General features: G+C 40.5%; 1 protein-coding gene across 1 annotated transcript in view; it reads right to left on the bottom strand.

Annotated features, from left to right (window-relative positions):
- Positions 1-16928, bottom strand: part of LOC306960469 (NXPE family member 3-like) — a gene marked incomplete at its 5' end in the record, with an annotated part of 35477 nt that extends 18549 nt beyond the window's left edge. The window contains 4 exons of the mRNA XM_079552899.1: positions 1064-1561; positions 2037-2154; positions 16641-16761; positions 16826-16928. Of these exons, the coding sequence (XP_079409025.1) occupies positions 1064-1561; positions 2037-2154; positions 16641-16761; positions 16826-16928 (840 nt within the window). The remainder of the gene's footprint in view (positions 1-1063; positions 1562-2036; positions 2155-16640; positions 16762-16825) is intronic.
- Positions 16929-17637: the final 709 nt, after the last annotated feature.

Raw genomic sequence — 17637 nt, 5'->3', positions numbered from 1 at the left:
TTTCTATTTGCAAAATGCCAGAAGAATGAGAGATATACTTTTTGTTTCGTTTCTGCACCATCATGCTGTGGAGGGACTGGCGCACTTCACAAAATAGATGACATCATGGTGAAATGAGCAGTGGGCGTGTTGCACCTGATTTGCTATTAGAAACTGCTTATTATTAGTGCCGCAAATGAGTTTACTACACAAGCACAGTCTGCGCAAAACTGCTACTGCTGTGCAGATGTCGGCAATCAATAATTATCATTTAAATTAAAAAACGAATATTATTTATTATTATATTAAATTATTATAGCAAACCAATCATCTTGGCTTAAAAATAGCCTGTAGATACTGCCTGATTTGTGTCTGTTGTCTTATTTAATCGTGTAAGTGCACGTGTTGTTGCTGGAACAAAAAAAAACAAAGTCCAAGCGCTCCATGCGCTCATCCAGCATGCAGGCCATGGTCATATCTGGGACTTAAACTAGCTTTTGCTCCATTTTAGTGCACTCTACCGTGTTTGTACGTGTTAAAACGCTCAGTAAATGACCCTGTTAATATTGGAGCAACATCTCAAGGCATCAGCCCTGAAGTTAAAGCATGGGCGCAGATGGGTCTTCCAAGTGGCTTCAGGATAATAAAGTCAATGTTTTGAAGGGATTATCACACAGTCCTGATCTCAAGGTGAAAATGTATGAGCAGAGCTGAAAAGGCATGAGCATGCAAGGTGGCCGACAAATGTGTCTCAGTTACACCAGTTCTGTTTGGAGGAATGGACCAAAGCTCCTACCAACTATTGTGAGAAGCTTGTGGAAGGAAATCCAAAATGCTTGACCCAAGTTATACAGTTTAAAGGCAATGCAGCCAAACATTAATGAAATGTACGTAAACCTTTTGTTTTTTGAAAACTCCATCTCTCATTCTTTTGGCATTTATCAAATAGAAATATTTTTTTTAAATTCTAATAGTAAAAGTTAATTCTGGTTTAATGTCAGACTGTGAGAAAAAAAATTAAATGTGTCTTTTTATAAAGTGTATGTAAACATCTGGTTCCCACTGTATATAAGTCAAACCTCACCTCTACGTCAGCCGCCCCGTTCCACAGCAGAGGAAACACCGCGGTGAACGTCCCGTTGAGGTGGTCCTGCACCTGTCCCACCACGCCCGCCCCCAGCTTTCGGTTGTGGAGTCTGGTTGTGAGATAGTCCCCTCCACTCTTCTTTGGGTTCCCATTGTAGTCCCTCAGCTGGATCCTCACCGTCAGCTCGTCCCCCACTCTCCACCCTCCGTCACGCGGCACGATGGTGAAGGAACTTTTGGCACCGCTCGTCGTCAGAGCCAGAGAAAACGGTTTGGGTAGAGGAGGAGTTTCAGGCCAAGTTATAGAGTCCAGAAGTCTGCGTCCCTCTTGAGTGTTTTCAGGGGAGAGGTATGTGTAGCTGCAGCGCTGTGGTGTGGATCTGTTAGAGGATCTGCTGGCGGGCTCAGGTGCTGACATCAAGGACTTTAACTCAAAATCTGGTATTGTGAAGTGGACAACTTTTGTATACCACTGATTTGACATGAAGTGATAAACCTGTAGTCAGATAAAACAAAGCAGTGCTTCATTAACGTTGAAGTTATTTCATCAACATTTTCTATTTAGTGGATTTAGGAATGTGGAAAGTGTAGTTAAAGGAAGTTTCTTGGTTGTTTCATCTCAAATAAATGATACAAATGCAATTGAATGTAAGGAAGAAGAAAAAATTCAATCTGTTTTATGGTTCAATATGACAATACTTTTTATAGGTATCGGGAAAAGTATTGATAAAGTACTGGTATTGAAAAAAAAAAATGTAATGTTACCCAGCCTTAGTGCTGAAGAGCCAACAATATGAGAGTGCCATGTAAAGAACTAGAGAAATATTGCAGGTCATCTCCCCCACACATATTAAAGGAAAAAAAATGTATGGGTCTTAAAATGATTTGGTAATGCCAGGGTTAACATTTAAGATAGCATCTTGTTTGTTGTTGAGGGTTAAACCATCATTAGTGACCAGGGTTTTCTCTACCTTTGTGTTGCTGAGAAGAACAATGAGAGCAGTGGTGATCAGCAGGAGGAAGACGATGTGCTTCTTTTTGCCTTTTGTGATGTTTAAACCATCGAGCTTCATGCCGGTGCTTCTGCCCCTGTCACAACAAAACAGTGAAAACATATTCAAAGACATACCACAACCCTGACTTGTGTCAATGATGTGAGTTGAGCAATGTTGAGACAAATCAAATAATTTTCTTCCATTTTAGTCTAGTTTTAATCGACAAAAATTGCAGGTAAATTAAATATGAGACCCTCATTGGAAGTTTGAATGATTATAGTCTTATTTTTATTAGATCATCTTTTAGTTGACTGAAATATCTGGACATTTTAGTCACAGTTTTAGTCTCATAAACAACATTAAATTTAGTGTAAGTTTAATTTTACCGAGACTAAAATTATGACAAAATATTCTAGTCAGACTGGGTCCTAAACATAGCAAATTCTAGTGTAATATTCTGTGTTTTTGAATAAAATCATATACTTATTTTGCACCCCCCTCCATTCCGAGTATGGAGTATGGAGTATGGAGTCAACGAATAGTGCAATGTAAAGCGTCTTTGAGTGTCCAGAAAAGCGCTATATAAAGCCAATGCATTATTATTATTATTATTCATAATGGTTCGCTCCTCCGGCGTGGCAGGCACCTGCAAATACTCTGCTCAGTCCCCTCCAAACTGCCAGATAGTTCCGTCTCATTTGGTGGAAGCCTGATCTGTTTTTGTCTTGTTACACCTTTGAGATATACTTACCTGTTTGCTCCCGCTCCGTCCTGGTTCTGCCTGCGGCCAAAAATCCCCAGTCGCCTCTGGTTCTTCAATCTTGTAACTATAACTATAACTATGGTGACCCGACTCACGACGCACAAAAACATGAGACCAAGTGTAGCTACCTGTTGTGTTGCCTGGAGCCAGAGTCCGCACTTCACAGACCTGTGCGAGGCTGCACCTCAGTCAGAAATGAAGTGAAGAGCAGGGGCGGAGCATAGGCAGCAGAAAAGTTCATTTTGAATTTAGAAGATAAGATGATTGTAATCTTTATGTGAGCCAATAGTTTTTATTATGTGCTGAAATATGTTACTTGTGCAAAATTAATAAGCCTTTGTTGCATTACAACAGTAGATTTACAACTGTTGGGCTACGACAGCCTCAGTGTTGAGCATTTTACTTTAAAATTGTAATACAGTCTATATTTGTAAATGTAATAGTTTGTATTACATATTTCTTTTAAAAATGTAGCTGAGTTACTTTTGGGAAAATGTAAACTGACAATAGTAATAATGCCACTCATGAGAAGTGCAGTCAAAGATTTCCTTTTCCTTTATTATGCCCATTCTCTCGTGTTTTGTTTTGACACCGTTAGCTACACATAACTGCACATCAGTGTTAAACTTGATTTGTTGCTTCATTTTGCTTTGGGGATTTTTCGTTCACACATAAATACAAACCATTTAAACGCACTTGTAACTCAAGCTACTTGAAATGTAATGACTAATATTTTACAGTACTAATGCTATATTCCGTAGTTACTGAGTTGTAATATTACCCTTTCTGTTTTAAGTTATGCAGTATGTTCATGTTGCATCGACACTGCACATATTTAATAGCAAAGTTGTTTAATCGTGCCTTTAAAAAAAAAAAAAAAAAAAACACTATAAAGGAGCTAGCAAGTTAACCATTTTATACTCACTACTGCCACCTCAGGTCATACGTGTAACTGCACCTTCTATATTAAGTGCGTGCATGAAGGCAGTTGTGGTGAACAGGTCTGGGCTCATTCTACACATTAGGACATTGTTGGAACATTTAGGGGGAGGAAATTAGATCATTTTACCATTTTTAAACTCGGTATAGTCACTTTAAACTTAATGAATGTCCATTAACAACAAATTAATAATCACTGAAAAGGGCTTATATCTGTACATTAACTAGGTTACTAGGTTACTAGGTTAGGTACTGAGAGATCACTGAGTAGGGCGTTGGTGTGTTGGAATGGGCTGCATCTTGTGTATTGATGGTTCTGATTGCATTTGTCGTGTTCCTCTGAGAGACGGTGAGTTATTTGTAAATGACTGAAATGGTTGATATGGACTGATAGCAGAGATGGTGAGGGTGAAATGTGCCCTCTTGTTTCATATGGCATTTAATGTGATGTGTAGGAGCAGAATGACTTGTCTTAGAAGTAAAAACCCTTCAGCGATGGAAGTAGTGAGTGGGGTGGTATTGACAGCAATGTCAGCTCCCCGCCATGAGGACCAAAGGGAAGCACATTCCTCGCTGACTGAGTTGAGGACAAAAAGTCCTCGTTTGCTTCATTAAGACTGAGCTGCACCGGGAGGAGTAGGACAGCAGCAGGCTGGTGTCCTTTACCTGGAGGAGTTCTTGGGGACTTGCTGCGCAAAGCTTCCAGTTCTGAGTAAAAGAGCTGCACACTCATGGCGACCACTTTAGAAGAGTCAAATTATTTTTAAACGCCCGGGGTACAACAGGCCCATAGCAATAGGCTTGTTGCACGGTGTGGCTATGCTAGTTCCTCTGACCTGAAGGTGTGAGCGCCTGGACTTCCTGTCTGTTTTCTTTTCCTGGAATAATAATCATATTTTCTAAAGATTATGTTGTGGGCGGTGAGTTCCCGGTAGATGATCATTTACTGTGTTCAAATCATGAAGTTCAGATCAGAGACGCCTGTGATGATGAAGGATTGATAGTTTGTCTTGAAGCTAAAGGCTAACATGCTATGAAAATATATATAAAGGCACTATTTCAAGTTGTGTAAAGCATTAACCCCTTAACTCCCACCTGAACCGAGCACGTTTTCTCGACGAAAACTATGATGGAAAAGTGGCAAAAATGTCACAAGAAATTGACGAAAAATAACAAAAATGTGATAAAAATGTGACAAAAAATGGCAAAAATGTGACAAAAAAAATTACAAAAATGTGATAAAAAATTGACGAAAAAATGAAAGAAAAAAAAATGTGACCAAAAAATGACAAAAATGTGACAAAAATGATGGAGAAAAAAAATGTGATGACGTGAGGAAAAAAGATCCTCTCGGTTCAGGCGGGAGTTAAGAGGTTAAATTAGCTTCAAGACAAACTCACTGATCCTCACAAACATAAACGTCTCCTCTATGGAAATATTTCTACCAGGAACTCACTGGTCTGAGCTAATCTTAATGGAAATGAATACGAACAGGAAGTACTAGCACCCACAGCTTCAGCTCAGAGGAACTAGCGTAGCCACATTGTGCAACAAGCCTATTAGAGGTTGGCTACCTTCACACGTGGCACCACGGTAGGGGTGGGCGACATGGCAAAAATAGAATATCACATTTTTTTTAGTATAAACTTTTGATTTCGATTTCATCACGATTTTTTATAATGACAAAATTACTTAAATTACACACAAGAAGAAAAATACTACACTAATTTATTCAACTTTGTGATAATCAACAAAGCAATAACAGATTTGGACCTAAAGCAAACTCACATTATAAATGAAAAACACAATAAAACTCCAGATATTAAAATTAAGTAGAAGTAAGTAAAAGAGTAAGTTGGTAAAAGCTTGTTTGTTGGTGTTTGGCATCTTTTCTGAGAGGTCTCTCTCATGACGTCGAGCTGTTGTAAATGTAGCACTCTGTCACTGTTGGACCCTTTCACAATAAGAGTCTTACTAAAGCGATAACATGCAGTGACTTTTATTGTGTAAAACTCAAACAGGAAGCAGTTTATCTCTGTTGATAAGGAACTGAGAGTCACGGTGTTTTTGGAGAACTTTTATATTTTCAAAGACATAGATAAACAGCGTATATGTGAACACAGCCCAGGATTTAAATTAAACAAATGAGAGGATGCAGCGCCTGACAGAACTGAAAGGTCGAAGGACACAATCGCTTCTTCGCACATGTGCCAGATAAAAAAATAAACACACGCTGCATCTACGCAGAGCAGCGGCACTGCATGTCAGTGTCTTTCCACCGCTGCAATAGAGACAGGACGCTGGGTTTAAAACATTTTAAGGCTCTAGATTGAGGAGCCTGGTCGTATATGCGCCCTGGAGTGGAGCGACTCGCTGCTAAATGCTCGCATTAGCGTCTGACATTGCGTAGCTGAAAGCTAGCGGTTTGAATTTCTTTCACCGGCAGTGAAAACTAAAAGAGTAAACTGTGCTGAAGTGCACAAAACCGTGATCAAACAATCTCACAAAAATGACAGATCGTCAGCTCTGGAGATCGTAAGACGGTCTAATATCGTCATATCACCCAGCCCTACACCACGGGTAGGCCGACTATTGTCCGTGGCCCACCCAACAGTCGGCCAGTGTTCGCTGCTGGTCAGGGCAGGGACAGCTGCCCGGCCTGCACCTTTGTCTGCACAATCACACACAACTGTCTATCTCTGTGCAGAGTGTTGCGTCATGCGCTCTGCTCGAAAAACTCTGACCGTTCCTTGTGTGTCCGGGGCTTGTCATCCCCAACGGTGTTGAAAATTATAATCACGATTATTTTTGACATAATTGAAATCACGATTATTAAAACGATTTAAAAAAAAGTCTGTATTTTATTTATATATTCATTAATTATAAAACTATGCTGAATATTTTCTGTTTTCTGAACAGTCATTACAGCACAAATGATTTCAAGTTTGCCTTGATTAAGGAGAGGTCTCTGTTTCACACCTGCCCCCTGCTGGCCAGCCCTCACACCTGCACAAGTAAACTGAGCAGCGCGGCCTGATGACATCGTCACACAGCGCTGTTTGTTTTTATGTAAGGCAAAAGCATGAGCCATGGCACGTGAAATGCGAATGGAAAATAATCCCAGCGCCATGAAATAATGCAAGTCTGCTTAGCAAAAAATAATTAAACTACTTTTTTTTTTGCTGATGATTGTTTTACAATTTTTTGGGGGATTATGCTAATTTTGTAATTGTTTAGTGTAATAATCGAAATTGTAATCGAATTTCGGTTAATTGCACAGCCCTACTGTGTGTAAAATCTTGGCACATGTTTCTATTGCTCCTCTTCCTCATCATTCTCATTGAATTCGGCTGTTTTTTGTCAACTCCAAAAATAAAACAGCCACAAATATGCCATTCAGTCACAGTGGCTCAGGGTGGTGCCTCTCAGGACATGGCTGTAACTTCCTTAAGGACTGGACCAACTTTGGACGCGAGGGGTTGTGCTGCTCTGGCGCCTTCGCCAAGACGCAGGACGTAAAGAGATATTCAGAAGCGACCATTGCGGCCACAACATTCATGTGGTGGAGCTGCAGGACTGTGAAGATGAAAAAGAGAAAAGTCCGCACAACTAAGTAGCTCCCAGAAAAAGTGTTTATTACTTACACCACATGTAACGTTTCGGGCCTACGCCCTTCCTCAGACATGAAGGACTAGGACAAATACACACATAGGGTGCGTTTGATTAGAGAGGTCACGTGAGCAATCACATGACCAGTCACATGTCTGAACAAAAAGAAACAACCAAAAAGAAATATACAATCAAAGTGCAATATTTACAGTATTTACACATAATTTACAATATATACAAAAAAGAGAGCTTAAAAGATTGTGTGCAACATTTGCTTTTGTTATGTCAATCTTAGGGTACCCGTAATCTTGAGTAGCCAGTATTTTTTCTATGTGTGCAGAGGGTGTCCTAAGTTGGTTCTAAGTAGGTATAAGTAGTGTTTAGCAACCAACATAGTATGACATCGCGTGAAAAATGGAAGTTGACATAAAATAAAGTAAATAGCAACACTGCAGCGATGGTGTACCACAATATAGAGAAACCACAGCACTGGAGTACCGACATTTAGATTATAAAAAGGGTCTGATATCAAAGTCTTCATTGAGACTCTGAGGGCTCAATGTGTCCAAGGTGTGAATCCAAAAAGCTTCCCTTCTTAACAGAAGGGTATTGATGTCGCCGCCTCTTCTTGATGGACTCACTTTCTCTATCCCCATATATCTCAGGGTACTGACTTTGTGTTTGTTATTTGTAAAGTGGAGCGCCACTGGACTTTTGTCATCATGATTGCGAACGTTGGATCTGTGTTCTGAAATTCTAGTTTTTAGAGGTCTGGTTGTTTTTCCTGCAGGACTGCACATATTATATTGTCGGCTATAGCTCGCTTAATTTTTTAGACCAACTGCCCTGACTCCCTTAATAATGAAGTCTTTTGAGAAACTTTAAAAATAAATCATTGTGTCTATTAACAAACCTGACCCATTGCAATTTGCATATCAGCGACACAAAGGTTTAGATGATACAAAACATTTAATCCCGGACAGAGTTTTTAAGCACCTGGAGAAACCTAAAACCTTCGCCCGTTTCTTATTTGCAGACTTTTCATCTGCTTTTTGGATTGTGAGCATAAAGCCAGCAACATTCACGGCGAAGAGGTGTTGCAAGTATTTGGGAACTGAGTTTGATCACAAACTGAAATCTGATGTAAACACGGATGTTATCGCTAAAAAAGGACAGCAGAGAGTTTGTCTGCTGCGCAAACTTCACTCTTACAGCCTGCTCTTACAGCCTGCTCTTACAGCCTGCTCTTACAGCCTGCTCTTACAAAAGTGAGGTCACTAAAAAGGCTGGTCAGATCCTAGACTTAGATCAGAGGCACCTTACGGAGCTTTGTTTGTTTGTTTCTTTATGTTTTATATTGAATAAAACTCGCTGGCTTTAACTTTGACTTAACATTTCATTTCACAGCTCTCACTTTGCGGAATAAATATTGGGATATATATTGTGTATCAATACGCAACCTAAATATATCGGGATATGACTTTTGGTCCATATCGCCCAGCCCTACAGTAAATCAATTATTTGTATGTATTTGTATAACCATAAGCGACAGTAGAAAGATGTTACTATCCATGGCTGTGTCCGAATGTCCACAATATTCCCTATTCACCTTATTCCGCCCCGCCCACTTTTGCCACTTTTTGCGTTGTCTCGGCACTTCCGTTGTCCAGACACTTCCGGTCGAGCACGAAGCCCATTCATTTTAACGGAGAACGAGGGAAAATATTCTCCGCTCAAATGTGATGTTTAGTCGATTGATTTGTGCAAAATGTCCAATGTTCATTTGCACCAACATGTCAACACTGCACCGTTTCTCTGCGCGGCCGAAAAACGGCTTTGTTTTCGTGAAGTAACTGATTTTATTTGGACTTCTCCAGTCCCATGTTAACACGTAGGAGAAAAGGGGCGGGCACAATTCATGGCGGCGCCCACGCCAGCCTCCGGAATAAGGTGAATATAGTGCACTCTAAAGTGGTCACGCCATTTTGTAGGGGTGTCCGAATGTCCAGAGAGAAAAAAGTAGGGCACAATGCATCTCGAAAAGTAGTGAGCATCGATGGTCACTAAACGAGTCAATATAGACCACAATGCATTGCGAGAGTCGGAGAAGAGCCTGACAGCAACAGGTCTTTGAACTAAACAACACGACTGAAGTAAATCAGCTTTTTTAGCAGTAGGAGCGGCATTTTGGCTAATGAGTCTGAGAAATAAGTAGGTTCAGTAACTCTCTGTTGAGTTTCAGAAATATTGATTGTTGTATTAAAGAGTTAATCATGGTTTTTTTTCTCGCATATGTGCCGGTATGCTAGGACCCGGAAGCGGAAGTCGTGACGTCACACTTAACAAACGTATTCTGGAGGAAAACTAAATTGGTACGGAACCGACCTGAAACCAGCACCAGCTCTGAACCAGCCTGAAACCAGCACCTTGGTGGGAAAGCCCTACTATTGAACCGTCTCCATGGTAACACATGGTCATCCCATATGTTTGTTAAGTGATAATGTCATCGCTGTACTTATGGGTCCAGTGGAGCTCAAGTGTATTCATAATAATGGGATTGAGCTGATTTTAACCTGCTGTGCACTGCAAGGCTCTTTCTAAACACCTGAGCACACAGAAATACTTTTACTCCGGATTTTCTTCAGCAAGTCTTTTCTTACATTAATTATCAAATTATTATTTCTGTATTATTAATGTATTCATTTTACCTGGAGAAATGGTGAGTTGTATTGTTCGAATCAGGTTTGAAATTGTTTTTGGCCTTTTATCTGTTGTTATTTCAGCAGGAGATTCAGATCAAGTTGCTTTTTTAACACGTTCCATTGAAACGTTTTGGACCCTCTCTTAGTCAATATTGAACAAAGGCTTGTTATTCTTGCCTCACGTGTTTTAAGACCCAAATCAAGATTTTAACACAAATAACTGGCCAATCAGGTTCCTTATTTCATTGAAGTCGGCCGCGGCCAGGTTTGATGACACCGCGTTGCCATAGCGATCCCGCCCCTAACCTCTGTGCAGGTGCTAATAATTGATCCATGGCAGAAGAGTGAAGAGGTCTGTTGTGGATTTTCTTACTTAATAAAGCTTAAAGGAATAGGCCACCGTTTTTACATACTGAGATTCTTACCTTAGCTTTGACGAGTTCTTTAGGACGCAGCATTTAGCCTCTCCCTCTCTCCACTATAGCTCCAAAACAGGTCAAGATAGAAGCTACCAAGCTCTTCCACGTTTTCCTTATTTAAATATGGTTACGTGAAGTGTTACACTACAAAGTATAATTACACAAAATTAAACAATGTGGATTTTCTAAGCGGATAAAAAGGGGGAACTATATTGTAAGGCGTAATAATACTAGGAGTAATTTGGCATCCGCACAGTAAAGTGAAGATTACTGCGCAGTAAAGTGAAGATTACTGCGCAGTAAAGTGAAGATTACTGCGCAGTAAAGTGAAGATTACTGCGCAGATTTGTATTTAGTACAGTTTAGTTTGAGTGTTTATAAACGTCACCTGAACCAAACATGAGCTGCCCTACTGTTCACCTGCAGAGACAAAAGGCTGTAAACACTCAAATCTTTATCACAGATCATAAAATCTGATGCATTTTAGTGCTCTGAGTAGTTTTGGAAGAGATCATGATCAAAAAAGATGATTTTGTATTAATAAATGTGCATTGTAACACTGTAATCACATAATCAAAAAAAAAAAAAAAAAAAAATTACTGGTAAAAGTCATGGATGTTAACGCATATCCGAAAATTCAGACCATTTGATAAAACTATGACAGAGATACGCATCGACAAAGTGGCCCTGGGGTCATTATTGACCCCAGGGACGACACAAGGGTAAACCTTTAGGTTCAAACCGGCTTTGGGAGATTTGGGAGCGTACAGTAGGGGCGGGACTTTGTGTGTATTTATATACTGGGTAAACACCGGGGAGGAGGCACTGCTGCTTTGGTTTGCGTAGTTGACACAGGCTTAACCAAACAAATTTTATACATACGCCTGTTGTCGGGTTGTGTTCCACATCATTGGAAAGCCTGGACACAATGTCCTTCCTTCCTTCCTTCCTTCCTTCCTTCCTTCCTTCCTTCCTTCCTTCCTTCCTTCCTTCCTTCCTTCCTTCCTTCCTTCCTTCCTTCCTTCCTTCCTTCCTTCCTTCCATCCTTCCTTCCTTCCTTCCTCTTTCATTCCTTCCTTCCTTCCCTCTTTATTTTCTTCCCTCCTCCTTGATTCCTTCCCTCCTCCATTCCTTCCCTTCCCTCCTCCATTCCTTCCCTTCCCTCCTCCTTCCTTCCCTCCTCCTTGATTCCTTCCCTCCTCCTTCCTTCCTTCCTTGCGTCCCTTCCTTCCTTCCTTCCTTCCTTCCTTCCTTCCTTCGGGTACATCCAAATCAAGCAAATTGGTAAGGGGTCTAAGCCCAAACCGGATGTGCGTCAGCGTCCGCTATGACAAGAAGGGTCCGAATGGTGCTGTCAGATCAGATCAATGTGCCATCCCATAAGCCACCGCCCCACAATCTCCTCCTCCCCGCCTCCCCCGCCCCCGAGTGATTCTCCATGCGCAACCACTCTTGATTGATAAAAAATAAATAAATAAAGATTCTGCACAAGCCAAACTTTATAAAAGTGACAAAATACACATTCGAGTCATCACAGCACAGTCACATGTCACTGTTTTTAAAGTTAATGGAGGCAGTTTGTGCTTTTGCTTCAATTTAGAGGAAACTTTAATCATTTGCATACATTTCACTGCGGAGGATCAAACCTCACTGTATGTTAATGCAATGAACCAAAGGACCGGATTTGGTGGAATATTTGACCAGAGCATTTTTCTTATTTTTGTGATGAAGCTGTAAGTGTGGAAGGTAAATCTGAAACCACTTTTAGTCATTGTTGTGTTTGAGTCATTAAAGTCAGTGGCAGCAGGAGGATTTTTTATACTGTATATTGCTGTTGGTCATGTCATTTCCCCTTTTGTACTGGATTACAAAAAACACGGAACACACAACACCCACAAACACACTCTGTCTAAACTGATTTACATCTGCAGACTATTGATCCATCATATACAGTTTATTGTTATGGTTTTATACTTGATAGATTCAAAAGTGTATTTTTTAATGAAGAATTGTGCTGTTGTCCACATAGGTTTAAAGCAGGTTTAGATCAGGACTAAAGTGGGTTACACGTCAGTAACACGCCAGTAACCCACTTTAAAACCCACAGTAAAAAGGTCACTGGGATAAATAAATGTGTTTAAACCCCTCTTCAACACGCTTTCGCTTACAGTCCAGTTCATGTGGAGAAGAAAGTACAGATACAAACTCGAAAATGTAGTAAAAAAAAAAAAATCATCATTGATACTCCACTGTTTTCAATTGCTTTGCAACATTGGACACAACAAAATACCTTTGGCAAAGAACTTCAGACACTCAAAAGGATGTAAATGCATGAAATGATCCTACCTTTTCAAAGTGGGTGCAGTGGATAGAGACGAGTGAGGTGTTTCCGTGTGTCTGTATCTGAACTTTCAAACAAATGATTTGTTTAAGCTCCTCCTCTCGGACACTGTCCATCTGTTTGAGTCCGATGTTTGTTGTTTCATCAACAAAGGAAGGCGTACAGAAGACAAAAACGCGAAAAGCAATTGTTTGCAACTTTTATGTATAAAATGGTCGCAACGTGATATGGGGAGATCGAGTTTTGGTGGTTATTGTGTGAAAACAATATAACAAAAATACAAGGTAGATCAATTTACATATATTTTAGAATATTTTCTAATTTACATGTAAATGTTATGGAGTGAATGGTTTTACAGAAATGGTCTTTGAAAAAAAAGTTAGTTGAACCACGAGAAACTCTCACTGACAATCCTAACATGGCAGTGTCCCACTGGAGGTTTTACACTGTTAATGTGCCAGGAAGTAAGTGAAATATTCAATTTCAAATGTCTGCCTCCAGTTCACTTGTTGCTCCAGGGGCATCGAATAATGGGTCAAATGCAGAGAAATCATGCCGTTGTCCAGTTGTATAATGACAATATAAGTAACTTTAAAGGATCTGTATCCTGCTATTTTAGCCATTCCAAAGTTGAGTATAGGCATATACTGTATATGATGTATTGTACCTCTACCACTATGGAGCACTATTTTTGTGATAAATATAAGTGTTTTCTGGAACAGCTCTGGGAGTTGCATAATAATTTGGAACAGTAGATTTGGAGTTTTTTACTATATTTATTTTTGGGGGAAAAATACTGTTATCACTGGGAGATTTTTTCAACCACATTTAAATGATCCTCGACCAGTGAAAGACTTGAAAATTATACTGACTCTCATTTCAGTTGACAGTATAGGAAATCAGAGAAAAATGTAATTTGTATAATAATTTGGAACGTGGTGTATATATTTATAATTACATACAATAAACACAAAGCCACCTACGCTCCGCTACGTCCTTCTGCCATGATTGTTTGTCGCGTAAATGTTCCAGTGAAAGTCCTCAGAACAGCTCCTACTGTGGCTTTAACGACAAGTCCAGCTCATTTAAAACAGAAGAAAGGGCCGCCATCTTCACTGTTTTGGCTACGTCCTGGAGGAGCACTGGTTAGCGAGTCAGCGAGATTCAAATTGTACAATTCCAGACTGTATCCCCATGTATCTCTTAACATGGAGGATCAGTCTGGCTCGTGCCAGGCTAGTACATTATGCATAAATGCAGTGACACCTAAGCTTGGAACACAGGGATCTATTTACGCACAAAATGAGAGCATAATGAATTGAATGCACAAATGCACAAATTCATATGGACTATAAATAAAGTAAGTTCAAACCTTTTAAAGCTGGGGTATCTTGCTTTTTGTTGTTGAAAGTTGTTGTTGAGTAAGTTAACACAGCAAAAAACAGATCTTGTAAAGTAAGGATTAAACAACTCGGAGCCGTGCATCAGACGGTTATAATGCACGGCTCGGAGTCAAGAACACCACGACGTGCAGCGGAGTCATTATAACGTCTAATGCACGGCTCCGAGTCGCTTAATCCGCTTATACCAGGGTCCCACAAACTAAACATTTATAATAAATGTTTTTTTCATTTACTAAACTCACTAAATATGCCAGACCACCGGGACTTCTGTGGGTTATTAGCCGGTCACTGAAGGCTCGTCTCAGAGCGAGTCATTCTCCGCAGTTATTACGAGGATCTCAGTCAGGCTCAACGACACAACATCAGCACAGAATCACAACACAACAGGGCTAACCCGGCACTTTTCCGTGGAAGTAAACACCGATATGCGGCACTCGTGGGCAGGAGTTATTTCACTTTTACGCTGTTTTACCTGAAGCTAGCTAGCTAGCTCAACGGGCTCAACTGTTTATGGAAACAGCTGCGGTGGAGTCGCTCACACCTGGGCCCAACGAACTGAAACTTTTATGTTTGACTTCACTAATCCAGACAAATATGCTTAAATGCAGAGATCATTTTATGTACGCCTGAAAATCATGATAGAGGTAGAATCTAAATTTGTGGTATTTTACTGGAGTATAATAAATATGGTATATATTTAGTTGAAAGTAAAACATTAATAACAAATTTGAAATGTGTAGCCTAGCTTATAACTCACATTAGAAGATAAGAAAGATTTTACTTTTCAAAAAAACCTCAGAGGACATTAGTAGTATTTACTTTTTACCTGAGGTCGTGCTAATCCCATGCGAATAAGCTTGATAGATGACACTCCGAGGCTGAAAACTGCCGATGAGACGGTCACCTGAGCCGCACCGTGAGCTGGGCATGCTCACAGGGCGTGACTCAAAAACATGAGGCTTTTCTTTGGGAACATGACAGTGATTAACAGTACAACTACAGAAGATCAGTTCACTTCTTGTTCTATATAGTCTTGGATGTTTATTGATTCAATTGTTTTGTCTGTCAAATGACGTAGTGATGCAATCTAGAATGTTCCAAGAAAATGTTCAATCTCCAAAAATGTGACTCACCCTGGTCTTCCCCTTCTCAGCCACTACCTCTTCTCACTTTATCTTGATTGTTTTTTTTTCTTCTTGTTTTTACTTGTATCAGCCCGAGAGGGTTTTATCTGTTAGACCTTTGTTCTACACTGCGTTCCAAATAATTATGCAAATGACATTTTTCTAAGATTTTCTAAATTGTCAACTCAAATGAGAGTCAGCATAATTTTCAAGTCTTTAACTGGTAGAGGATCATTTAAATGTGGTTGAAAAAAATCTCCCAGTGATAACAGTATTTCTTTTCAAAAATAAATATAGTAAAAAACTCCAAATCTACTGTTCCAAATTATTATGCAACTCATCGTTTCAATACATTTTAAACCTTGCAATTAACTGAAAATTGTCATTTGTTGGATTTGTAGCATTAGGAGGTCATATTTACTGAAATCAAAAGCTATTTCAACCCAAAAAAATATTCACTCATCAGTGAATAAGAATAAGAATATGTTTGAAAATGAGTCCTCATGTATTTCTGAGCCACTGCAGCCGTTTCTGTTCATCAGCTTCAATTAACAGTTTAGGGGAGGCCGGATAGAAGGTTTATGCACAACTGCAGCCTCTGGAGGGTCCTACACCTTGATGTTTAGGAGACTCCAGAGGCGCCAGCAGCTTCAAATACCTGTATGCTGCTTTGTAGCATCTGTTCTATTAATCTATTGTGTTGATATTGTGCCTTTATCTGCACAAACCCGAGTGTGCTCTGAATCATCCACAAATCTCTTATCTTATATTATATCTTATATTAAGAACATGGAAAAGTTTATTTGTTTCCATTATTCCATTCAAAACGTTAAACTTCCATTCAGGGCCTGCAACCTAAAGGATTTCAAGTAGTAGTTGTTTAGTTGTACATAATGTGGGCTTCCAGCTCACCAAACCCACGAAAACAGGATTTCCAAAAATTAGAATACTGGGAAGAGATCACCATTTACTTCTCAGATTTTGCAGCAAAAAAATGCATTCAAATTTTCAAAATGATACGTCAATCTTCTATACTTTGTAGGGAATCCCTTTGCCTAATCATTGCCTCGATGTGCCGTGGCACTGAGGCAATCAGCCTGTGGCATTGCCAGGGAGTTATGGAAGCCCAGATTTCCTTGATGCTTGCTGTCAGCTCTTTTTTGTTTTTGGGTCTGGTCTCCCTCATTTTCCTCTTGATAAAACCCCATAGATTCTCAATGGAGTTTAGGTCCGGCGAGTTGGCTGGCCAGTCAAGCACTGTGATGGCATGGGCATCAAACCAGGTTTTGGTGCTTCTGGCGGTTTGGGCAGGGGCCAGGTCCTGCTGGAAGATGAAATCTGCATCTCCATACAGATCCTCAGCAGAAGGAATCATGAAGTCCTCCAAAACATTCTGGTAGACTGATGTGGACATTGCACCTCAAATCATGACTTTCATGGGAAAAGAGGACCTTGGACCCCTGACCAACAGTCCAGTCTTTCTTCTCCTTGGCCCAGTTAAGACGCTTCCTACGTTGGCTCAGGCTCAGAAGTGGTTTGACCCGAGGAACCCGACAGTTGTAGTCCATCTCCCGGATGCGTCTGAATGTGGTGGTTTTTGAAGCTGTGACTCCCGCCTCATTCCACTCTTTCCGAATCTCTGCCAGATTCTCTGTTTGATAATCCACTGAAGTCCATGGTCAGCTCTTCTGCTGGTGCATCTTCTCCTGCCACATTTTCCCCTTCCACTGGACTTTCCATTGCTATGCTTGAACACAGCACTCTGTGAACAGCCAGCCTCTTTAGCTATGAACCTTTGTGGCTTACCCATTCTATGGAGGGTATCAAAGATGGTCTTCTGGCCAGTTGTCCAGCCTGCAGTCCTCCCCATATTGATCCTAACTGAGACAATTGAACCAAAGTGAAGCAATTTAATGACACCTGGAAAAACCTGTGCAGGTGCTTTGAGTTTAGTAGATGAGTCGTGTGTGACACTCAGTTTAAACATGAGGACATGCAAACTCCACACAGAAAGGCCCCGTCCAGGTGGGAATCGAACTCAGGATCTTCTTGCTGTGAAGCACAAGCGCTAACCGCTGTACCGACACTCATGTCTACCAGATGATTGTGTGCAAAGTACAAAATAAGACTGTTGTGTGATCCGCTGTGTCCAGGCCATGTTACCCTGCTTCTCTTCTTGTTACCCTGCTCCCACAGTCCTCCTTGTGTCCTCCTCTGATCCTGGCGCAGTGAGAGCATGCGTGGCTAAAGGAGCTGTTTTTTACGACTGTGGTCCTG

Source organism: Gobius niger (assembly GCF_951799975.1).
Source record: "Gobius niger genome assembly, chromosome: 3".
NCBI lineage: Eukaryota > Metazoa > Chordata > Actinopteri > Gobiiformes > Gobiidae > Gobius > Gobius niger.
This window is presented reverse-complemented; position numbering and strand designations above follow the sequence as displayed.